Raw genomic sequence first — 22,396 nt, 5'->3', positions numbered from 1 at the left:
CGACTGAAATCTCTCAAACTGTGAGCCAACCTTTCCTCTTGCTAAGGTGATCGATTCCCTGAGAGCTGACAGACACATCCTGTGAGCACCCTCCCCCCAGCTTCAGTTCAAATCCTCCTTGCAGTACATTTAAAGAAGGCCTGTCAACCCCTCCCAGAGCCTTAGTTTCCCCATTGACGTCAGAAGTGGCTATGCGGACTAGATGAACTCAGTCCACTGGTACACTCGGGGTAGCACTTGGCAATGTGTTATATCCGCAGGGAAACCACTGTTCTAGGCCAGACAATCCCGGGGAAAGCCTACCCGCCCTTATAGTCATCCAGAAACAGGGGTAGCCTCCTGAAATGACCCTCCCCAAGGTCATACGCCCCTCTCCTACTAGCCAAACCCCCTCCATTACGGAAAGGGAAGCCATTGTGGTCCCTCAGCCTCTCACAGATGAATGGCTCAGAGACACACAGTCACTTGCCTGAAGTCACACAGCTAGGCAGTGCACAAAGGCTGGAATGCCCTGGTGAGCAAGGAGAGCGGTTCAGAAGAGGGGCACCTGCAGGGGTCCTCTGCACACTCCCATTTTACACAGGCTCAGACAGGTAGCACAATTCTTTATCTCAGGAGCAAATGACTGCAGCTATGACTACAGAGAAATGACCACAGGTGTGCAGTCTATAGCAAATGATCCAGAAGAGCGTGCACATTTGTGGCTGTGGGTTTTCTAAATCACTTTAGATCTTCCACACCTTCTCTCCCAGGACCACAGCACAAGACCACCTTTTTCTAGAATAACTCAGCAACCGAGACATAGGAGTAGGGGGGACACTCATCCAACCTCTCTCTCTTTTCCTGGCATGGAAAACCAGGGTCCTGAGACCAGCTGGCAGCTACACAGCCAGCTCTCCACCCAGGGACCCTGAACCTCAGGGGAGGGCCATCCTTGGGCTCAGAGCAGCCTCTGGGTGAGAAAACACCCACCGATGCACCATTCTCTGGGGCAGATGCTGAGCACCTGCCTGCTTGCCCTGTACTGTCCTTGACTCCAGAGTCACAGTGCTAGAGGCAGATCAGCCCCCACCCACGTGACATAGGTCCTACAGCCAAAGCAGGAACAAGGGAACAGCGAACATGTTAAGGGGAACCAAAAAGGTGAAACCTGTGACGGGCTGAGAAGCTGGGGCTGGTCCCTCTAAGAAGCAGAATCATGGCAGACAGAATACCCACCCAAGGGCATCTGCGCCCTGAGTCCCAAGACCCTTGAACACAGTGTCTTAGAAGGTTAAAGAGACTACACAGAGGGAACTAGGTAAGGATGTAGAGAAAATTCGACCTTTCCAGACTGCCCAAGTCAGCCCTGTCAATTTAGGGTCCTTCTAAGAGGAGGGCAAAGAGCTGGCTATGGTGACTTTTGAGACCCTGTAGGGGCAGGGAGAGAATAAATAAAGGAAGGCAGAGAAAAACAAGTCAGAGAGGTCTGAAGATTGAAGATGGAGGGAGAAAGCAGAGGCCAAGGGAATGGCCTCCCACTGTGGGAGGTCAGAAGTCTGTGCTGCCTGAGGCTGACACTCAGTGGGTAGTTATTTGTTACAGCAACAAAAGGAAAGTAGTTCAGACTGCAAAGCCAGGCAGGAGGAAGAGCATCTCAGGCAGAGGGAACGGCAGATGCAAAGACCCGGAGTCCAAAGGAGACCGGTGAGGCTGAGGCAGGGAGAGTGAGTGAGGTGGGGTACAGGAGCAAAGGAGGTAAGAGGGCCAGAGCTGGCGGGCCAGCCAAGGAATGTCCTTCAGATCCTCAATCACAGCGAAGCCTCAGAGGACTGTGGGTGACTCTGCCATCTCCAGGACTCGCAAACTCAGAGCAGTTCCCAGAAAACGGTGTGCAAATGGCCAATAAGTAAGAGCCAAAAAAGAGGGACAAGGCCAGGCTTTGACAAGACAGAGAAATAGCGGCCCTCCTGTATGGATGGTGGACGTGTGAGGCAGGGCACCCTCTCTGGAAAACAAACTGGCAGTGTGGCCCTATAATGGTGCAGTGCAGAGCGTGCTCCGAACCCTCCGCCATGCCTAGGTGCACACGCAAGGGACAGGAACACACGTGTCCACACTGACACCGGAACACAAATGGCCTGCAGTGTTGTCATGACCTCCCAAGAATGGGAAGAGCCCAAATGTCTATCAATGGGAAAATGGAAAAGCACAATGGGGACAAACATACACTGGAGTATTAGGAAACTGGGACAGCTGGGTGATGACGCAGGCTGTTGGTGCCAGCACTCAGGAGCAGAGGCAGGGACATCAGCCTGGTCTACAGAGTGAGTTCCAGGTCATCAGGATCACACTGAGAAACCCTGTCTAAAAAAACCAGCTGGAGAGAAGGCTCAGCAGTTAAGAATATCTGCTCTTCTGAGGCCCAGGTTCAATTCCCAGCACCCACATGGCAACTCACAACCGTCAACTCACAACTCAAATTCCAGTGGATCCGACATCCTCACACAGACATATATGTAGGTCAAACATCAAATATACATGAAAAATAAATTAATAAAAAGGAAAAGGACTTGCTAAATAATGAAGTCACTTGTAAAGAGTGACGCATACTGGATGGTCTCACTCACATAAAATGCTACAACAGGAAATTCCTAGAGGCTAGGGCAGAGGGGTGAGGAGAGTGCAGGGTTCCATTCAGAAGTAATAAAAATGGAACCATAGCTCTGTGGATGTACTAAAATCACTGAGGCGCTCTCTAAATGTGTGCATGGTTAATAATGGATTGGTTTGTTTATCATTTGCTTGCTCAGCAGATTGCTTGGTTCTTGGCTTTTTGAGACAGAAGCAGCCCAGGCTAGACTGGAACTCAGTTCTGATCTTTCTACCTCTACTTCTTAAGCGCTTGGATTACACATCTGTGCCACTATAATAGGCTTTTTCTTACACCCCATAACCCATCCCTGCCTTTTCCCTCCTACTTCCCTTCATCTTCCTTCCCCACCTCCCTTCCTCCTCCTTTTTGTTATTTTATTCCATAGCTGAACCCAGAGGTACGGTAAGCACACACTCTACCACTGAGACACACTTCAACATCATAAATTGTATCTCCCCCCCCCCTTTTTTTCTGGAACCCTCTCTGTAGTTTAGGCTGGCCTGGAACTCACAAAATTCAGCCTGCCTCTGCCTCCGGAGTGCTGGATTAAAGGTGTGTGCCACCAACACCTGGCCCAGGCTTCTTTTATTTTCTTTTTTTTTTTTTTTTTTTTTTTTCAAAAAGTCATAAGTGTGCCTCCATCACTAATATTCTAGGAACAGAAGGTATCCAGCTATTCAGGGCAGTTCAGGGCTGAGCTGAAATGGAAAAAAAAAATTAAAGAGCATCCTCCTCCCCACCCTATACACCCACACAGCTGGTCACAGCCCAGGAAAGATTCCAAGTCAGTGTAGGTCATCCAGTGTAACCTACACTGCCACAGGCACCCCCCAGGGCACAGCCTGCAAAGAGGGGACAGGAAGTCGGAGGGCACAAAAGACAGCCACTCCCCTCCAGCTCAGATGCAACCAACACCAGCCCCCAAGTTCTCTAGTAGTGACGCAGAATGAAAATGCACTCAAGACTCAAGAAAATATCCTAGCCAGGTGCAGCAGCACTCATCTGTAATCCCAGCAGAGACAGACAGAGGCACGTGAGTTCAAGGCCAGCCTGGTCTACAAAGTGAGCCCAGGACAGCCAAGGCTACGAAGAAAAGCCCTATCTCAAAAAATAAACAAAAGCACAAACAAACAAAATATATCCTAAGAGTTCATTGCCAGATATGTGTAATCCCAGCTTCAGAAATGCTGAGGCAGGAGGAGGCCAGTGTGAGCTACACAATAGACAGCTAAGGAAAAAAAAATGCCTATCAAGGTTAAATGCCTAGGATATGTTTTAAGAGGAAGGAAGGAAGGCTGTCCGTCATTTATAACTGGTGGTCAAGAATGACAAGATGGTGGAAATATGTTCTGGCACTAAAATGCATTTAGGAAAGAGGCCAGAAGGCACAGTCCTGAGCACTGTAGAGGTCACAAGCTAGCAAACAGGAGCAGCCACAGGTATTAAGGTCCAGACTGGCTCCCAGGAGCTACAAATGCTCATCCCTGTGGAGAACTCATCCCTGGGCTCATCTCTCCCCTCTTGACCTCTATGGTATTTTTCTTCACACACCAACTTGCTTTCTTCCTGGGTTAAAAGACCCCTGAACGCCAACACTGCTGACTCATAGGAGCAGCTGTGCTCTGTGCTGAGGCTCTGTTCTGCAGTAGTCCTGGTTGGTGTTCACTCACCGCATCTACCAAGGTCTATCAACTAGAAACGTCTCTGGACGTTGGCAACTGCCACTTACAGAAAAACAAAAACCAAAAACCAAAATCCCCGGTTGAGGACCACTACCTTAAAATACTTACGATTTTTTTTTTCTTGTTTCCTTTTTTCTTTGCAAGGCTAGGAGTGGAACCCAGGTTCTACCACTGAGGTATACCCTGACCCTAACATGCATAGTGTATGTTCAAACTGGAGGGGCAACACACACGTCCACCCTATTACTGTCAAGCATACCTATATATTATATGCTCTTTTTAATAAGCGCTATATGTAAAAAATTGGAGAGTGCTGGTTTTGTTCTGTTGTTGCTTGTGTTTTACTTTATGACAAGGCCGCACATAGCCCAGCTGCCTTCAAACTCCCTGCTCATCTGCACCTGACCTTGAACCCCTGATCCTCCTGCCTCTACTTCTCCAGAGTGGCATTGTAGGTGTGTGTCACACCACAACTGACAAAAAGTTAAAACAAAGTTTTACTGTGTATTTATGCATGATCTGTGCGGTGCACATGCCATTGGTTCATGTGTAGGATCACTGGACAACTTGTGGAGTTAGTTCTCTCCTTCCACCTTTACATGGGTACCAGGGATTGAACTTACATCTACAGGCTTGATATCAAGTGCTTTTACCCACTGAGCAATCTTGCCAGCCTCCAGTAATGTAAACATTGAATTAAAAAATATATTACTGAAGTCAGACGTGGTGGATGACACATGCCCATAATCCCAACACTCGAGAGGTATTGGTAGGAAGACCAGGAATTCAAAATCATTCTTAGCTAGGCAATGAGTTCTAGGCCAGCCTGGGCTACATGAGACCCTGCCTTAAAAAAAAGGAAAGAAAATAAAAGAAAATAATAACAACAACAGAACATATACATACATAAATACTTCATTTAAGAAATTATATAGCTCAGTGGAAGAATGCTTGCCTGCCACGTGCAAGGCCTTGGGTTCAGTTCCTAGCACCACAAAAATATAATAAAATAAAATTTACACACACACAAATTATTGCCAGGTGGTGGTGGTGCACCTCTCTGACCCCAGACCTTGGGAGGCAGAGGCAGGTGAATTCTGATTTTGAGGCCAGCCTGGTCAAAGAGTGAGTCTGAGGACAGCCAGGGCTGCACAGAGAAACACAGACTTGGGGAAAAAAAAAAGGAAAGAAAGAAATTAAATGACAGCAGTTAAACCACGAATGACAACTGTTAGCATGTTACCTACAAGAATGGGGGCGTGGCAGCTGCTGGCTTGCTGTAGAGCTTTCCTGGGTTCCATCCCAGCACTTCAAAGTAGAAGTGGGAGGATCAGTTCGAGGGTATCATTGACTACAAAACAAGCTCCAGGCACTATGGTTCAAATCTATCATCTTACACCTAGCAGGCAGAGACAGGAGGATGACAAGTTCCCAGACAACCTGGGCTACATGAGGAAACTATGTCCCAAAAGACCAAAACACCTCACCTGAGATATGACTCAGTGGTACTGCGATTGATTGCTTGGCAAGCACACGGCCCTAGGATCAGTTCCCTCGATGCAACAAACAAACAAATAAAAGTGACCCACGCCTTTAATCCCAGCATTTGGGAGGCAGAGGCAAGTGAATTTCTGTAAGTTTCAGGCCAACCTGGTCTACATAGTAAGTTCCAGGACAGCCAGGGCTACACAGTATGACCCTGTCTCAAAATAATAAGAAAGAGTGGAAACTAAGCCACAGAATGGTGACACTAAGGTAGGGAAGGGACACTACTTTCATTCTCATAACTGTGTAAAGAATCTATAATTGTAACCTACAGTTTACAAATTAAGCCAAGTTTCAGGGAAGTTCGTATCGTCCCCAGATACCACAGTCTGCAAAGTGATGAGAGAGACTGGAACAGAGCTTGGGCAGGCAGTCTGTCCTTAGACACTTCAGCTCCACAATCAAGACACAAAACAGGCCAAAAGAACACTCCAAGCGGCCACAGTGAGAGTCAACCAGGAGCCTGGGTTCGAATCGCACCCACCCTCCCACTTAGCCAGGCTACGAGCAAGTTCACAAGCAGCCTCAGGTCGGTCTGGAAAATAAGGCAAAGCAGTAGCGGTCCCCCAGCTTCGGGTAACGAGGGTGGGCGCGGATCTGATCGCGGTTGGCGGTGGCACACTCACCGAACTGCATCCAGTCCCATTCGCTGAGCGTGTCGATGTTGCGGCACAGGTCGTCCAGCACCCAGGACGGCAGCTGGTAGATGTAGCAAGCCATGGCTTGACGGCGCCGGTGGCAAAGCGCCGGTGAGACTGAGTCGGTGGCAAAGGGCAGTGGCTTTCCTAGCGAGGGGCGGTGCTGCCCGGGGCCGCATTGGGCAAGCGAGCGAGCGCCCCCGAGCGGGCAAGCGCGGCAGCACGCCCCACACAGCCCATGGCGGAGAGAGGGCAAGCCAGCGCCACCCCGTGGTTGCAATTCAGTAGCGCACGCCACCGGCCCAGAGCCAGGAGTGAACCAAGCAAGGGAGAGGCCCACTACCTTAACCCAGAGTTCCAAGGCACTCCCTGAGCCTGGCTGACTCGAATTCCATGGCCATCTGGATTTCATTCACCTAACAGGTATTGGCGAAACTTAAGCGGAGGAAACCCAGAAATTTTGCCTTCTGTGTGGGAAGAAGGAATGAATGACCCAATGTGCTAACCAATTTAGAAGTGTCCTAGGGGTATGGTCATACACCAGTAACCTCAGTTCTCAGGTGGCTGAGGCTGGAGGATTGTCAAAAGTTCGATGCCAGTGTGGTTACACACAGTGAGTTCCAGGGCAGGCCAACTAGACTGCAAAGTGAGACCCTTTGGCTTTTTTATTTTCAATTTTTTAATCGAAAAATAAAGCAGACAGTGGTGAGGAACACCTTTAATCCCAGCACTGACTCAAGGAGGAAGAGGCAGGGGGATCTCTGAGTTCAAGGCCAGCCTGGTCTACAGAGTGAGGTCCAGGACAGCCAGGGCTACACAGAGAACCCCTGTCTTGAAAAACCAAATATAAAATAAAAGTAATAATGAATAGTTTTCATGCCAATAAAAAGTTCATGTTTAGAGAGGTGGGGCTGGAGAAGAGGCTCAGTGGTTAAGGGCCCTGTCTGCTCTTCTAGAGGTCCTGAATTCAATTCCCAGCAACCGGTTCACAACCATCTGTAATGAGATCTGGTGTCCTCTTCTGGTGTGAAGGTGTACACATAGATAGAGCACTGAAAAGGCCATTTCTAGCACCTACACTGAAGCTCACAATTAACCCTATCTCCATTTGCAAGGGATCTGATGCCCTCTTCTGACATCCTTGGCGACCAGGCTTTTGCACATGGTGCACAGACATATATGTAGTCGAAACTCTCGTACACACAAAATAAATAAAAACACTTAAAGATGTTCATCTTAGCTGGGTGGCGGTGGCTGTCTTGAAAACAAACAAAAAGCACATTTTAAATTCATTTAATTCGCTTTTCGAGATAGGGTGTCTCTGTGTAGCTCTGGCTGTCATGGTACTCAGTCTGTCAACCAGGCTGGCCTCGAACTCACAGAGCTCCGCTTGCCTCTGCCTCCTGAATGCTGTGATGAAAGTCATGTGCCACCACTCCAATCTTTAGTTCATAGTTTTGAATTTTATTTCTCTGCCTTGCTGGGGATCAAGCCCAGCAAGGCTCACTAAGCAAGCATTCTATTGCTCTGCTTGTCTTCCTAAGCTCCGGAAACTAGATTTTGTGGAGTAACAGTGAGCCCATCTAACATGTGATGGATCTTACCCACTACCCTCCAGGAAGATAATGCCACTGGGGACTCTCCAGTCTGTCAAGCATGGTGCCCTTGGATCCTATTCACTGATTGCTCAGCACGAAACTTGTTTACTTTCCCAAATAAGTAAACGTTTATGGCCAGGCGGTGGTGGCACACACCTTTAATCCCAACATTTGGGAAGCAGAGGCAGGTGGATCTCTATGAGGGCAGCCTGGTCTACAGGATGAGTTTCAGGACAGCCAGAGCTATACAGAGCAACCCTGTCTTGAAAAACAAAACAAAAACAAAAGTTTATGGACCAGTATGCTTGTGGCTTTTGATCACAGATTCACAGTTCACCAGTCTTTAAAAAGGCAAAACAAACCGGGCATGGTGGCACATGTCTGTAATCCCAGCACTCAGGGAAGTGGAGGCAGGCAGATCTCTGTGAGTTAGAGCCTAGCCTGGTCTATAAAACTAGTCCAGGACAGCCAAGGCTACACAGAAAAAAAAACAAAAAAACAAAAAAACAAAAAAACAATGCCTTTAATCCCAGAACTCATGAAGCAGGGGCAGGTGTATCTCTGAGTTCAAGACACAGCCTAGTCTACAGAGGGAGTTCCAGGACAGCCAGGGCACACAGAGAAACCCTGTCTTGAAAAACCAAAAACAACAAATGGAACAAAAATGAAACCCTGGTATTTTTAAAGGTTAACCCAAAACTCAAAACACTGGGCATTGTCTGTTCAAAGCTGAAAAGAATAAAAATTGGGCTTGACAGACATGCACTCCAGGCCTAGCATGATGGAACACACCTGTAGTCCCAGGTACCTAGAAGGCTGAGACAGGAGGATTGAAAGTTTCAAGCCACCTAGGAAACTCAGTAAGATCCTGTCTCAGAACGAGGTAAAATAGGGATAAGGCTGCAGCCCATAGCCAAGTTAGCACTTGCCTAGCATGAGCAAGACCTTGGGCTCAAACCTTAGGAACCACCCACCAATACTCACACAAGAGAATCCTGCGTGACTTCTCTTTTAACAGTGGTGGCCCATGTAGTTTGGCAGAGAAAACTGCCTGACAATCTGAGCTCAATCCTTGTCAAGAAAGAGCGAGTTAACTCCCAAAAGTTGTCTGACTCTACATGTCCCCCCCCTCACTTTCACACACACACACACACACACACACACACACACACAAATGTAACAAAAACCACTCTTAAAACCACCTTCAAGAACCAGGGATATAGCCCAGCAGGTGAAGGTGACTGCTGATAACTGCAGTTCCATACCCAGAACCAACATGGTGGAAGAAAAGCACCTCCCAAAAGTTGTCCTCTGACCTCACGCACACCATGGCACAGGCATGCATGTTCCTCCCCGTCCCCAGATGCATACACACACAAATAAATAAATATAACATTTCTTATTTATTTAGACACAGTTTCCAGGCTGCCCTGAAATTGATTATATATCCTGTAATCAATTAATTATATATTAATTAAATAGACCAAGCTGGTCTTGAAGACACAGAGATTAAAGGCATGTGCCATCATGCTCAACTAAATGAATGTAATTTTTTAAAGTTTTAATTTATGTTGTGCATACAAATGTTTTGCCTGTATATATGTCTATGCACTCCTCCAATGCCTGGTGCCCATGGAGAGCTGAAGAGAGCATTAGATTCCCTGGAGCTGAAGTTACAGGCAGTTATGGACGGCTGTGAGCTGCTGTGTGGGTGCTGGGACTCAAACATGGGTCATCTGCAAGCTCATCAAGGGCTCTAAACCACAGAGCCCTCTGATGTCAGCCATTTCTAGCTGGGCATCCACCATCAGCTACTGACTCCACAGCCAAGGCCAAAGAACCTGAGCCCAGGAGTCCAAGGCCAACAGATCTGCAAACAGCTCCTTTGAGTCATTCATGGATCTAATGGAGCACACGTGTAACTCCAATACTCAAGCGGCTGAGACAGGAAAATTACAAGGTCCAGGCCAGCCTGGGCTCCAAAGCAAGTTCAGAGTTAAACAGTTGAAAGCCAGCACCGTGTTACAACTAAAGAAGGCCAATCCCTTCCGGGTAAGCTACTGCTGAGATGTATTCCTTTATCCAGACACCCACAGTTACCATACTGCGCCCCCACGGCTTTCCTGGGCCTGAGTAACCTAAGCTGCTATTAGTAACATCTGTGGCGTCAGCTCCCAGGCCTGTTCACTTTCCATACTTGGGAGTTACCTGCCCTCCACTTAATAAGGGCAGGCACCTGGAAGTTGCTGAGGCTCTGTTTCTAATTTAGAAACTGGCTTCAGGGTTTTTTTGTTTTGTTTTGTTTTGTTTTGTTTTGTTTTGTTTTTAATGTGCATTAGTGTGAAGGTGTCAGATCCCTTGGAATTGGGCTTGCGGACAATTGTGAGCTCCATGTGGGTGCTGAACATTGAACATGGGTCCTTTGGAAGAGCAGACAGTGCTCTTAACCACTGAGCCATCCCTCCAGCCTCCCAGGCCTTCCTTATCACTCGGGTGCTATTGGTCAGTCTTTTCTGATCACCACCTTAAACCTTATCTAATTTTTCTCTGCTGTGTAACCCAGGGAGGAAAAGGTTTATTTCCACTTACAGTTCCACATCAAAATCCACCCCTAAAGGGAAGTCAGGGCAGGAACTCAAACAGAACAGGAACCTGAAGGCAGGAACTGAAACAGAAGCTCTGGAGGGGCAGCTGCTCACCGGTTGTGCTCAGCCTGCTTTATTACAGTACCAAGGACGAGCAGCCCAGGGCTGGCACTGTCCACAGTGGGCCTGGTCCTCTCACATCAATCGTCAACCAAAAAAACAAAACAAAATAAAAGTCCTGAAAACTAATCCTATGCAGGCATTTTCTCAATTAAGATTTTTTTCCCCAGATGACCTTACCTTTGCGTCAAGTTGACTTACAAACTAGTCAGCATATCTCCCAGTGAACTATTCACTGTGTGTGGTAAGGTCAGGGCAGAGGCAGGCAAGTGATCGAGGCCAGGAGTTCAGGGGCAATACTGGAGTTTTAGACAGGCCAGGGACCAGCCTGTCTAAAACTAGTCTAAACTAGACTGAGGTGCTAAAAGGGTGTGTGTGTGTGTTGAGAGGGGCAGTGTTGCTGAGGATCAAACCCAGGCCCTCTGATATAACAAGTGCTCTCCCACTGAGACACACTATTTCATGTCTCTCTAGTGTCCTGATCCCAAGCTCAGTGCTCTCTGCCTGTTTTGTCAGTCAGTGTTAACTACCTTACTTTTTTGTTTCACAGGTTAAAAATCTGTTCTCAATGTGAACCCTTTTGTTTTTTTTTGTTGTTGTTGTTAAGTTTTTTTTGTTTTGTTGTTGAGTAGCCCTGGTTGGCTGACCTAGAACTTGCTCTGTAGACCAGGCAGAAGGGTTTGAGAACTATGAAAGGAGGTGGAACTGGAGACTCGAGGGTGGAGAGGCACAGCCTGATGTAAATAACCTGTCATGCCACCTGAGGCCATGGTGAAGACCCCGCCCATGCTGTCGCTGAGGGCCAATGTCTGGGTCTGTGACCATGCAGCAGCAGGTGTCTGTGTGGAGGTCAGTAGCTCATATTACCATCAAAGGCCATGCAATGTCCCTGGTCCTGGCACCACGGTGATGTCCAAGGGCTGGGCAGAGCTACCCCACACCTCACAGGCTGCGGCACTCAGCATCCTATACCACACCTGGGCAGCACAATAGAGCTGCCCCTGGTGGCATGGGTCAAATGAGCTGGCCCCAAGGGCTAGAGCACGTAACTGAACTCACGACTCATCTGCCGTGGTGTGGTGTGGGTGAGGGAGAGAGGTGCACTCCCCACTCAGGAGAGCCGGTCCAGCCCCTGCTGCAGTGCCAGCTGCAGCACTCAGAGCCAGCCCTGAACCTTGCCTGGGCAGCACAGTAGAGCTGGCTCTGGTGGCATGGCCGCAGGTTAGCTGTCCCTGAGGGCACAAGGGCGGGAGAGCTGATCCTGCCCCTTGCTGGCTGTGGCACTGAGTGAGGAAGCCAGGCCATGCTGGAGAGCTCAACCTGGAGGTGGAGGAGAACTGGCAGGCTGACCAGCTCAGCTACACACAGGCCCAGACCCAGGGTTCTAAGTTGGCCTGCCCCAACATCAGCCCCATCTATGACCTAACTGCTAGAGCAGGTGAAGGGGCCAGTCCTGCAGATCCAAAGCTGCAGACAGTGCAACGACAGGATATCTGAGAGGAGTCCTGGGGAGGATACAGTTTTGATAGTGGAGCAGAAGCCAGAGGCCTTAAACCAGACCAATGACTCATTGCAATGAATATTTGCAAGTAGAGAAGTGTGGACAAAAGCGTGTGCTGTGGGACACACTGTGACACCCTGCAGCTTCCACCAGGAGATGGCTTTCTTGTTTTGTAAAAGGGGAAAAGGTTGAAAGGTCAAAGGGAGGATACGAAGAGATGAGTGGAATTGCGGTGCATGATGTGAAATTAGCAAAGAATCAATAAAAAAATTAAAACAAAAAAGATGATGTGTGCGTGTGCATGCAGGGTGTGCAGAATACTGCAGACGGTGCAGATGGCCGTGGAGGCCAGAGGCATCAGACGCCCCGAAGCTAGTTACAAAGAGCTGTGACCCATCTCACTTGTAAGTGCTCTTACCTGTTGAGCCATCTCCACAGCCCAGCTGCTTCTCTCACACAGGGTCTCTATAGCCCAGAATTTGCTGTGGAATGGAGGATGACCCCCACCTTCTGATCCAAATGCCTCCAACTTCCAGAGGTCTGGGGGCACAAGAGTACGCTCCGCAGCTACCCGAATACGTCACCATTTTCTTCAGTGTTTAAATGCTTTTATAGATAATTAATTTTTATAAGAAAAAAAAGCTAGAAGAAACAATTTTAAACTTAAAAAAAATCTAAGGCTGGAAAGAGAGACTGGAAAATGAAACTGAGGCCTTGTTTCTTGCCCCACCCCCACACCACTGAGCAAAACATTTCAACTCCCAGAGGAAAAGCCCTGTTAAAAGTAACACGACACACATGCTTCCTTCACTTAGCACCTTTTATTGTACTAAAGGGAAGCCTTTTCAGAAAACTCAAAGTAGAAAACAAAGTCGGCAGAACATTTCCAGGATAGCCAGGTGACACGTGACTCCCGTCACAGTCACTTTTTAGACGTCGCAGAGAACAGTATTCAAATTTCCAGTTTAAAGATAAACATAAGATCTTTCTGAGACAGAGTCAGGTTTAAAAAGAGAAAACCAATGTTCAATACTTCAGCACCTCAGACCTCCCTCACTCACACAGGCACCCTATGAGCTGCCACGTGGCCACTCACTCCTGGAATGTTGCAGACTAAGGAATGACACTGGCAGGGCACTGGGAAGCGGCAGTGTTTCGCTCCCTCATTTTACCCATCTTGGAGCAGAGTGCACTCAAGGAGCCCAGGATGTCGACAAATGCCTCCAACGGTCAAAGAGGAGGGCAGCACACTGGTGTTCACACAGCGCCCGCAGTAACGCGGGAAGTTAGGTTAGGAAGTTAGATGAAGACCAGGCATGCTGGAGCACACCTTTCATCCTAGCCCTTGCGAGGCAGAGGCAGGCAGATCTCTGAGTTTGAGGCCAGCCTGGTCTACAAAGACATTCCAGGACAATCAAAAGAAACCCTGTCTCAAAAAAAGAGAGAGAGAGAGAGAGAATGAAGTTTGAAGTTCAATGAAATAATCAGGATACAAAATTGTACATACCCTACTGTGAACTTCTTCAACCAATCACAATACACCCCACAAAGAAAACACCCAGTCACAGTGCTTGCATGAATAACCTTTCCTTTTCCTTTTAGTTGACTGTCTTTTCTGGTGTGCTTATTCTAATATTTTTCTAATAGGGGAATTAAAGCAAACAAACAACTATGTTTTACAAAATGTCTGACAGAAGTAATAAATATGAATATTTGAATATGTAAGACAGGCTGTGACCATCTAGAAAACTACTACATGTTCTGGACTGCTCTGTGACGCACTGTTTGTAGTGTGTGGCTGAGTGGCGTCAACACCTCACCCCCAGTCAAAGAGTAACCAGGGCCTGCCAAAAGGAAATGCAGAGCCCACTGGAATGCCAGGGACTGACAGAAAGGAACAGAAATTCCCACTCCTGTCAACAGCTTCCTCGAAGACAGAAGCTCTTTAAAACCAGAACTGAACACAAGGATGACTCTTTTCTACTGCCTGTGTAGATGTCAAATTACAAAAACACTGGGGAGAGTGAGTATGCAAACCCCTCTCAGCTAAAAAGAGTCCTGCCAGAACGGATCAGGAGGCAGGACTGACTCCAGTTTGAGGCCAGGCAGGGCTACAGTATGAGATCTTGTCTCAAAATGAGAAAAGAGCAGGGCAGGCTGTGCTACACATCTGTGCTCCCAACACTGGGGCTGGGGACACAAAAGGATCAGGCTAGCATCATCTACTGAGTGACCGAGGCTGGCCCGGGCTACAGGAAACAGTCTCAACATTAAAATAAAATGAAAAACAAACAAAAAAGTGAAAAGAAAGTGCCGAGATGTGGACAATCAGAAAAACTTCTTTCTAAACACAGGCTGCTAAGCTGTCCCTTTACTTGTACACTTAAGGCTTTCCTCAAAGAGGCAGACTCTCCAAGCTCTTCCACCAACACCGGATGGTTTGTCCATCCAACGTTAGAGACTGAAGCCTCCTGACACATTAGGCACTGGGCTCTACAAGATGTCCGTCCCAGCCTTGGGCCTTCTCAGCTTTCCCAAAGCAGGAGGTGGGTGCTCCCTGTTCAAATGCTGCTGCATTCTCCAAATTAAAGGACCCACTGTAACCCCCACTGAAGAGCTTACACAAACATCCTTACAGTGACCTTCCAGCCTTACCAGGAAGCAAAAATGAAAACCTTCATCTGATGAATGCTTCTAGAAAGGGCAGATTCGGTGTTTACCCTTAGGCACCACGAAGCCCAGTGACATTAGTTAGACTTTCTTTTACACATGGAGTGTATTTTACTCTGAGAGTGAAACATTTTAAAACTGAAAGAAAGTGACCTGCCCTATGTGCAGGTCAAGACTCAGAACCATCAAGGCTGAAACTCAGGACCACCAAACTCAATGGACTCCTTCAGGCTCCTCTCCCAGGTGCTGATTTTCAAGGTGCTCTTGGGTCAGCCGCTGTATGTCCTTCCGCACATTTGGGTGGTCTTCCAAATCTTCATAGAGCGATCTGACAATGTCCAGCCTCCTGTAGTTCTCAGGCTTGACCAGGCTTCGCACAACCTGAAGGCACCGCTCTTTCAGAGTATACACTGCAAGGGTAAAAAACCAAGTCCTCAGCGGCAGACTCATGATGAGGTCACATGATGAGCCAGACACCACCACCACCACCAATAACTACATTTACCTTGTGACTCTCACTTTAGGGAAAACTAAAATGGGGAGCACACATCAGAACGTCACTTCAATAGGCCTCACTGTGCTCACAACTGGCTCATGACAGTGGTCTGGGCTTTTTAAAACTGATCAAATGTGAAGGGACCCTGGTAAGTCAGGGGCTAAGTCTTAAGGAAGCTCAGCAATGTCTGTTTGGGAGAGAGTATCACATGGCAGCAGATAGCCAAAACATCATGCGCCTGGATAGTGGGTAACACTGCTATTTGAACTCACGGGGAGCTGGGCACTCCGGAGGCTGAGGCCCTACATAAGGAAGTTCCAGGCAAACCAGGGCAACAAAGTAAGACCTTGTCCCAAATAAAATAAAATAATCCAAGCAAAAAAATAAAATAAACCAAACAGTAAAATATAATAAAGTATAAAAGGCACAATGGTATAAGCCTTTAATCCTAGTACTTAGGAGACAGAGACAGGAAAAATGTTGGAAGTTTGGTCTACACATAGAGTTCCCGTTCTGCCAAGGCTACAGAGAAAGTCTTTCTCAATAAACCAAAACAGACCAAGCACAAACATTTAATCCTAGCACTCAGGGGGCAGACCTTTGTAAGTAAGTACCAGGACAGCTGTGGCTACATAGTGAGATGTTATCTCAGGAGAAAAAAAAAAAAAGAAAGAAAAGAGGTGGGGGAAGACTGGGAAGATGGCTCAGTTGGTAAAGTGCTTACTCTGCAGACATGAGAACCTGAGTTGGATCCAAAACTCATGTTAAAAGCCAGGAATAGTGACTCATTCTTAGAATCCCAGTGCTGAGGAGGCAAGGAGGAGGATTCCTAGGGTTCACTGGCCAGGGCCCCCAGTCTAATCAGTGAGCCACTGAAAGTACCTGTCTCATTAACATGTGAGGTTGACCTCTGCCCTTTAAACCCAAATGTAAGATGCACCTGCACAAGCACACTCACACTGAATCAAGATCTAGCTCAGCTAGAAGGCGGCACAGATCTCTACGTGTGATCCCCAGCACTACACAGCACCATGATGGTATATGCCTGTCATTCCAGAAGAAAGATTAGAGCATCAGGGTCATCCTCAGCTACATAATGAGTCTGAGGTCAGCCTGGGAAACATAAGATCCTCTCTCTCAAAAACAAAACAAAACGCCCAAACGATGAGGTCACCAGGGAACTCAATGCCATATAAGACAAAATTTAACTCAATGCTCTTTTCTGATTACACACATCTTTATTTTTGTTTGGTTTTTGCCCTGAGACAGGTCTCAGAAAGTTGCTCAAATTGGCTTTAATTTTTTTTTGTAGTCTATAGTCTTTCACTTGTGACCCTCCTGCCCCAGCCTCCTGAGTCCCTGGGATCACAGGACTGAGCCACCAGGCTCAGCTTCATGCTGTCTTACTAGCCTTTGCTCTGGGATTCCAGGGCACCAGGCTGTTACAAGACCAAGGAACCAAAGGGTAGCCACAGTCCTATAGGAGATGCCTTGATTTTGCCAACTTCTTTGGAGCCAAAAGTGCTTTTGAGACACAACATCTTTATTCAACACAGGACAGAGAAATGGATACTTCCATTTCATCTATAATAGAGGCTAACACTCATTACAATGTTCACCCCTATCAAGACTGGGCCAGTGTGGTGACTCAGGCCTTAATCCCAGAGAAAAGAAAAAGAAAAATGTAAAGATTGACTATCAACCTGGCAATGTGATGTTGGCAAAAATAGGCTGTCCATCAACATTGAGGGAGGGCACAAACAGTTCTGTCTGGTTAACCAGAAGTCCGTCATGGGTCCCCGCATCCCTGAAGAGCCAAAGGTGACCTGTCAATGCAAGCAGAAAATGTTAAGAAGCCACGTAGGTATGGGTAAGGCACCTGTTTATTACCCCAAGCCACATGAAATGCTTGCCTCTTACTCTGCGTAGTGTTATAACAGAGCCTTCCAAGAGGGGAGCATAATGACAGCGCTCCTCACAAAGGACCCCTTGCTCATGAGAAAGCAGGGCTGAAGGAAAATGGCATGCTGAAAGCAAGACAGAAAGCAGAACATGCCAAAGGCTCTGCAACTATGGAGGGAAGGCACATCTAGGTCAAGTAAGTGCTGGCAATCTCACCATATTGCAAGCTGTAAAAGGCCACTGGGTCCCCAGCCCAGGAGGTGCACAAACCAGCATGTTGACATTAAGAGGTCATAGAAGGACTCATGGATGAGAACAGGCAAACTAATATACAGTGTAAAAGGTGAACGAGAGCTTGACTCTCAGAGGGAAGGGATTGAGTGAGAAGGGGCAAAAAGGATCCTTGTGGGGTGACAGAAAAGTTCTCATCTCCAACGTCACTTAGAAAAATTCTCATGGCCCGGAGACCTCTGTGCCTGAAAGATTATACCTTCATTTTTAAAGATTTATTTATTTATACATATGAGCACTCTATTTGTGCGTATGCCTTCATGACAGGAGAGGACATCAGATCCCATTATAGATGGTTGTGAGCCACCATGTGGTTGCTGGGAATTGAACTCAGGACCTCTGGAAGAGCAGATAGTGCTCTTAACCACTGAGCCATCTCTCCAGCCCCATAGCTTCATTTTTAAAAAGAGGGGACAGCTTTAACCAAGGAAAGGAGACAAGCCTCCGGGGTAAGTCTGTTTCAGAGGAAAACTACCTCAACTACTGCAATCCTCATGGCACACAAACTTACCTTAAGACTAGTGGCGTTCTGTGACGCTGGGGACTGCACCCCTCCCACCTGCCAACAAGTACCACAGTTCTAACTAGAAGCCCAGCTCAAAACTGATAAAACTTCTTTAGGACAGGGTCTCCCTATGTAGTTCAGGCTGGGCTCAAACACATGGTAATCTCAAACACATGGTAATCCTACTGCCTCAACCTCATACACACTGGCATTATAGGCATGTATCATCATGCCTATTTTAATTCTCTTTACATAAAAGTAGGCACAGGACTAGAAATATTACACAGTGGTAGTATGTTTGCCTAGCCTGAGTGAAGTCCTCAGTTCAATTTCTAGCAGTCACCAACACTTCTACCAAAAAAATTAAAAATCAGACACAGATAAATCTTGCAGAATATAAAATTAAAACAAGTTTCTATGTAAAATAGAAGACAAAAATTTTTTTATTCCTGTTGTGTTCTTCCCAGCACTTAGGAGGAAGAGGTAGGCGGATCTCTGAGTTTGAGGACAACCTGGCTTACAGAGTGAGTTACAGGACAGGCAGGGCTGCACAGAGAAACTGTCTCTAACAAAACAAAACAAGAACAATAAAAACCCACACAAATAAACAAAAACCCAGACTGCTACATGATGAGGCCCTGCCACAAACAAACAAACAAAAATATAAGCAGGGCTAGAGAAATGATGACTCAGCAGTTAAGAACACTTGTCCTTATAGAGCACCCAGGTTTGAGTCCCAGCACCCACATGGTACCTAACAACCGTTTATAACAATAGGGATTACAGCCCCTTGTCTGGCCTCCATAGGTTCTTCTTTTTTTTTTTTTTTTCCTTTTAGTTTTTCAAGACAGGGTTTCCCTGAAGAGCCTTGGCTGTCCTGGAACTCACTCTGTAGATCAGGCTGGCCTCGAACTTCCATAGTGCTGGGATTATAGGAGTGTGCCACTGCTCATAGGTTCTTCATACATGTGGTACAGATATACCCTCAAGCAAAACACCATACAATAGGGGAAAAAAGACTGAGACAGGGCTTGACAGAATGCTTGCCTAGCGTGTGCAAAGCCCTGGATTCCATCACCAGCACTGAAAAAGAAATGCTACATCTCCAAACATCTCCTTTCTATGTCAAAAGAAAAAAAAAAACAATAATATTTTGCAAAGCATTAGTGTATTTCGTCTTATTGTTTTACTAAGTCAGAGTATCATGTAGCCCGGACTGGCTTGAACTTCTGATCATTCTGCCTCTATCCTTTTCTCCAAGTTACTGCAAATTTGTAGCACCATGCCTGTCAAATGAGCCCATTAAATGTACCACGTCAGGAGAAAAGTTTCATTAAGATCCTCAGTGGATGGTTATGAGAAGTAAATGAACCAATTCACATGTCTAACCCTGGGACTCAGGAGGCTGAGGCAGGAGGACTGCCCCAGTCTTTTTGTTTGTTTGTGCCTTAGTCAATGTTCTACTGCTGTGAAGAGACACAATTCTTCAAGGCAACTCTTATAAAAGGAAGCATTTAATTGGGGCTGGCTTACAGTTTAAGAGATTTAGTCCATTATCAGCATGATGGGCAGCAAGGCGGCACCCAGGCAGGACTGGAGAAGTGACCGAGTGTTCTCTATGTCCAGATCCACAGGAAGCAGGCAAGAGAGATTCTGGACCTGGTTTGGGCTTCTGAAACCTCAAAGCCCACTCCAACAAGGCCACACCTACTAATCCTTCCAAGTAGTGAATTCAAATATGTGAGCCTCTGTGAGCTATTCCTATGCAAGCTGCCACCTTGCTTAAACAAAACTATGTCTTCTTTTTCCAAGTGAGTGCGGGCATTTAGGACCTAGGATCCCTGGAGCTAGAGTTCCAAGGAACTTGTGAGCTGCCTGACAAGGGTGCTGGGAACCAAAGAGCAGTATGAGCTGGGCTTGGTGACAAAGGCCTTGAGGCAGGGGAAGTCGGATCTCTAGGAGAGGCCAGCCCAATCTACAAATTCCACTCAGCTGTCTTTTTGTTTGTTTCAGACACAGTATTGCTGCATACCCCAGCTGGCCTAGAGCTCACTGAAATCCTCCTGTTTTGGCTCCCGAGTCTGTATGTTTTTCAATTACATAAATACGGCACTGTCAAATAGCCCCAACGGTCTAGGGCTAAAATCACATCCTGAACTTTTTCTCCCACTATTTGGCAAGCAAACAAAAAAAGCCTGGAGCAGTCCTCTCGCTTCAGTCTCCTCAGTCCTGGGATTTTACCCAAGAGAACAGCTTCGACTGCTTTTCACAGCCATCTAAGCTGGACCTCGATAGAACCTTTCTCCACTGATAGTTCTACAGTTAATAAACTCACATAGTCAGGTTCGGTACAAAGCTGAAATCCCCGCACTCAGTGGTGTAGGCAGGAGGATCACAAGTTCAACCAGTTATCACATACTCATTTGATTTTGGCCAAGGCTTCAATCGGGACAGCCGGTCCCCCAAGCTACACCTGTCAGCTTCCTCGGCTGACTCTTACTCTACACCCTTTCTTCTGGGAGGCGTGCTCCTTAACTGGACGCATCCCGACTCTGCCAAAGCTTTCACAACCCTCTGAGCCTGGTGCCTATCGCAGCAATTATGACAGCGCCCGGTATCTGTGCATGCATTTGTCTGCACCCCTCCGGGTTGTCACCGCGAGGTCAGGCTTCGGATGCTGAACCTGCTCGGGAACCGGGTACACTGCATCCGAAAGCATCGGTGCATAGGGACGAAGTGCCGGGGGTTGGCGAGAACGCGCCGGGCCTGTTAAGGCAGCCGAGGCCTAGCGCGCGGCTCGTACCTCGGTAGCTGTGGATGCGGCGGCCGGTGCCCGGTAGCAGCGTCGGGTAGGGCTGAGGCTCGCCGTCGAAGTTGAGCCACAAGGGCAGCACGACGCGCGGGCTGCGGTTGCAGAAGATGACCTGAGAGGGCTCGCGCGAGTTCACCGAGCGCAACACAGGCCGGGGCCGCCCAGCCTCCATCTCCTCAGGGCCCGGCTCCCCAGCAGCCTCCTCTAGACTAGCTGCCTTCCGGGGCATTAGTGGAACCGCTGGCGTCCGGATTCACAAGCTGGACGTGGGCGGCGCGTGCGTGCGGGCTTACACGCTCCGAGACAGGGGCTTGGCCTCCAGACGCGCTCCGTCCCGCTTGAAACCCGGAAATGGCCGCCCGGAGCCCTCAAGCCGGGGGCGGGGCTGCACGGAGCGGGGACCGGTAGTGCTGGGCGGGGCTAAGGAGGGGGTGGGGTCACGGCAGAGGCCGTGGTTGTCACTATAAATTCCACTTCCTAAAGTGGGTTTTGGGACTTTGTACTTTTTCGGTTTGCTTCTTTTTCTTAAAGGTAGGTTTTTCACTGTGTGGCTCTGGAACTCACTATGATCCAGCTTGTTTTGGGCTCAAAGATTTCCCTGCCTCTTAGAACAGTGACTAAAAGTATTCGGTTTTTTCGTGTGTGACAGGGTTTCCCTTTATAGCCTTGGCTGGTCTGGAATTCGGTGTACAGACCAAACCGGCTTCGAACTTAGAGTGATCCTCCTGCCTTTGCCTCCAGAGTGCCGGGATTACAAACATGAGCCACCAAACATGGACTTTTTTTTTTAGTTTTTCGAGACAGGGTTTCACTGGTTTAGCCCTGGCTGTCCTGGAACTCAAGGTTTGCCTGGTCTACAAAGTGAGTCCAGGACAGCCAAGGCTACACAGAGAAACCCTGTCTCAAATAAAAAATCACCATTTCCCTTCCATCTGTGCTTTCGTTTGCTTGTTTGTGTGTTTGTTTGTTTTCGAGACAGGGTTTCTCTGTGTAACCCTGGCATTCTTGAAACTCACTCACTCTGTAGACCAGTCTGACCTCAAATTAAGACTTGCCTACCTCTACCTCCCAAGTGCTGGGATTAAAGGCAAGCACCACCTGGCACCATGAGGCACTGCCTGGCCTATGCTATTATTTAACATTTTTCTCATTGATGAGTTTGTCTCTATTTTTGACTGCAAATCTTAAAATGTCTAGCAGAGTACAAAAGTAAAACTTTCTCTCATTTCCTATCTATATTCCCAGAAAACAGTATTACCAGTTTTTGTTTCCTTTCAAAAGTGAATAAAATTTTAAAACATTTTTCTCTTTATAGACATAGACTAACTGCATAGCTCCCATTGCCTTGAAGCTCAATATATAACCCAGGCTGGCCTCAAATTAGTGACATTCCTCCTGCCTTGGCCTCCCAAGAGC

General features: G+C 47.5%; 2 protein-coding genes across 4 annotated transcripts in view; both read right to left on the bottom strand.

Moving 5' to 3' along the window:
- Positions 1-6,647, bottom strand: part of Irak2 (interleukin 1 receptor associated kinase 2) — a 56,237-nt gene extending 49,590 nt beyond the window's left edge. For 2 of the 3 annotated variants that reach the window (XM_021637648.2, XM_021637649.2), the window contains exon 1: positions 6,489-6,647. In XM_021637648.2, coding sequence (XP_021493323.1) covers positions 6,489-6,582 — 94 coding nt within the window. In that variant the 5' untranslated portion in view covers positions 6,583-6,647. The remainder of the gene's footprint in view (positions 1-6,488) is intronic. The other variant, XM_060383943.1, reaches the window with a different exon arrangement.
- A 6,459-nt stretch (positions 6,648-13,106) lies between these two features.
- Positions 13,107-21,358, bottom strand: Vhl (von Hippel-Lindau tumor suppressor). The gene is made up of 3 exons (XM_021637655.2): positions 20,972-21,358; positions 17,174-17,296; positions 13,107-15,384 (listed from the first exon to the last, which is right to left on the bottom strand). The coding sequence occupies exons 1-3, from the start codon at positions 21,207-21,209 to the stop codon at positions 15,188-15,190; spliced, it is 558 nt and encodes a 185-aa protein (XP_021493330.1). The 5' UTR covers positions 21,210-21,358; the 3' UTR covers positions 13,107-15,187.
- Positions 21,359-22,396: the final 1,038 nt, after the last annotated feature.

The sequence above is a fragment of the Meriones unguiculatus genome, chromosome 5 (genome assembly GCF_030254825.1).
Source record: "Meriones unguiculatus strain TT.TT164.6M chromosome 5, Bangor_MerUng_6.1, whole genome shotgun sequence".
Classification (NCBI taxonomy): domain Eukaryota; kingdom Metazoa; phylum Chordata; class Mammalia; order Rodentia; family Muridae; genus Meriones; species Meriones unguiculatus.
This window is presented reverse-complemented; position numbering and strand designations above follow the sequence as displayed.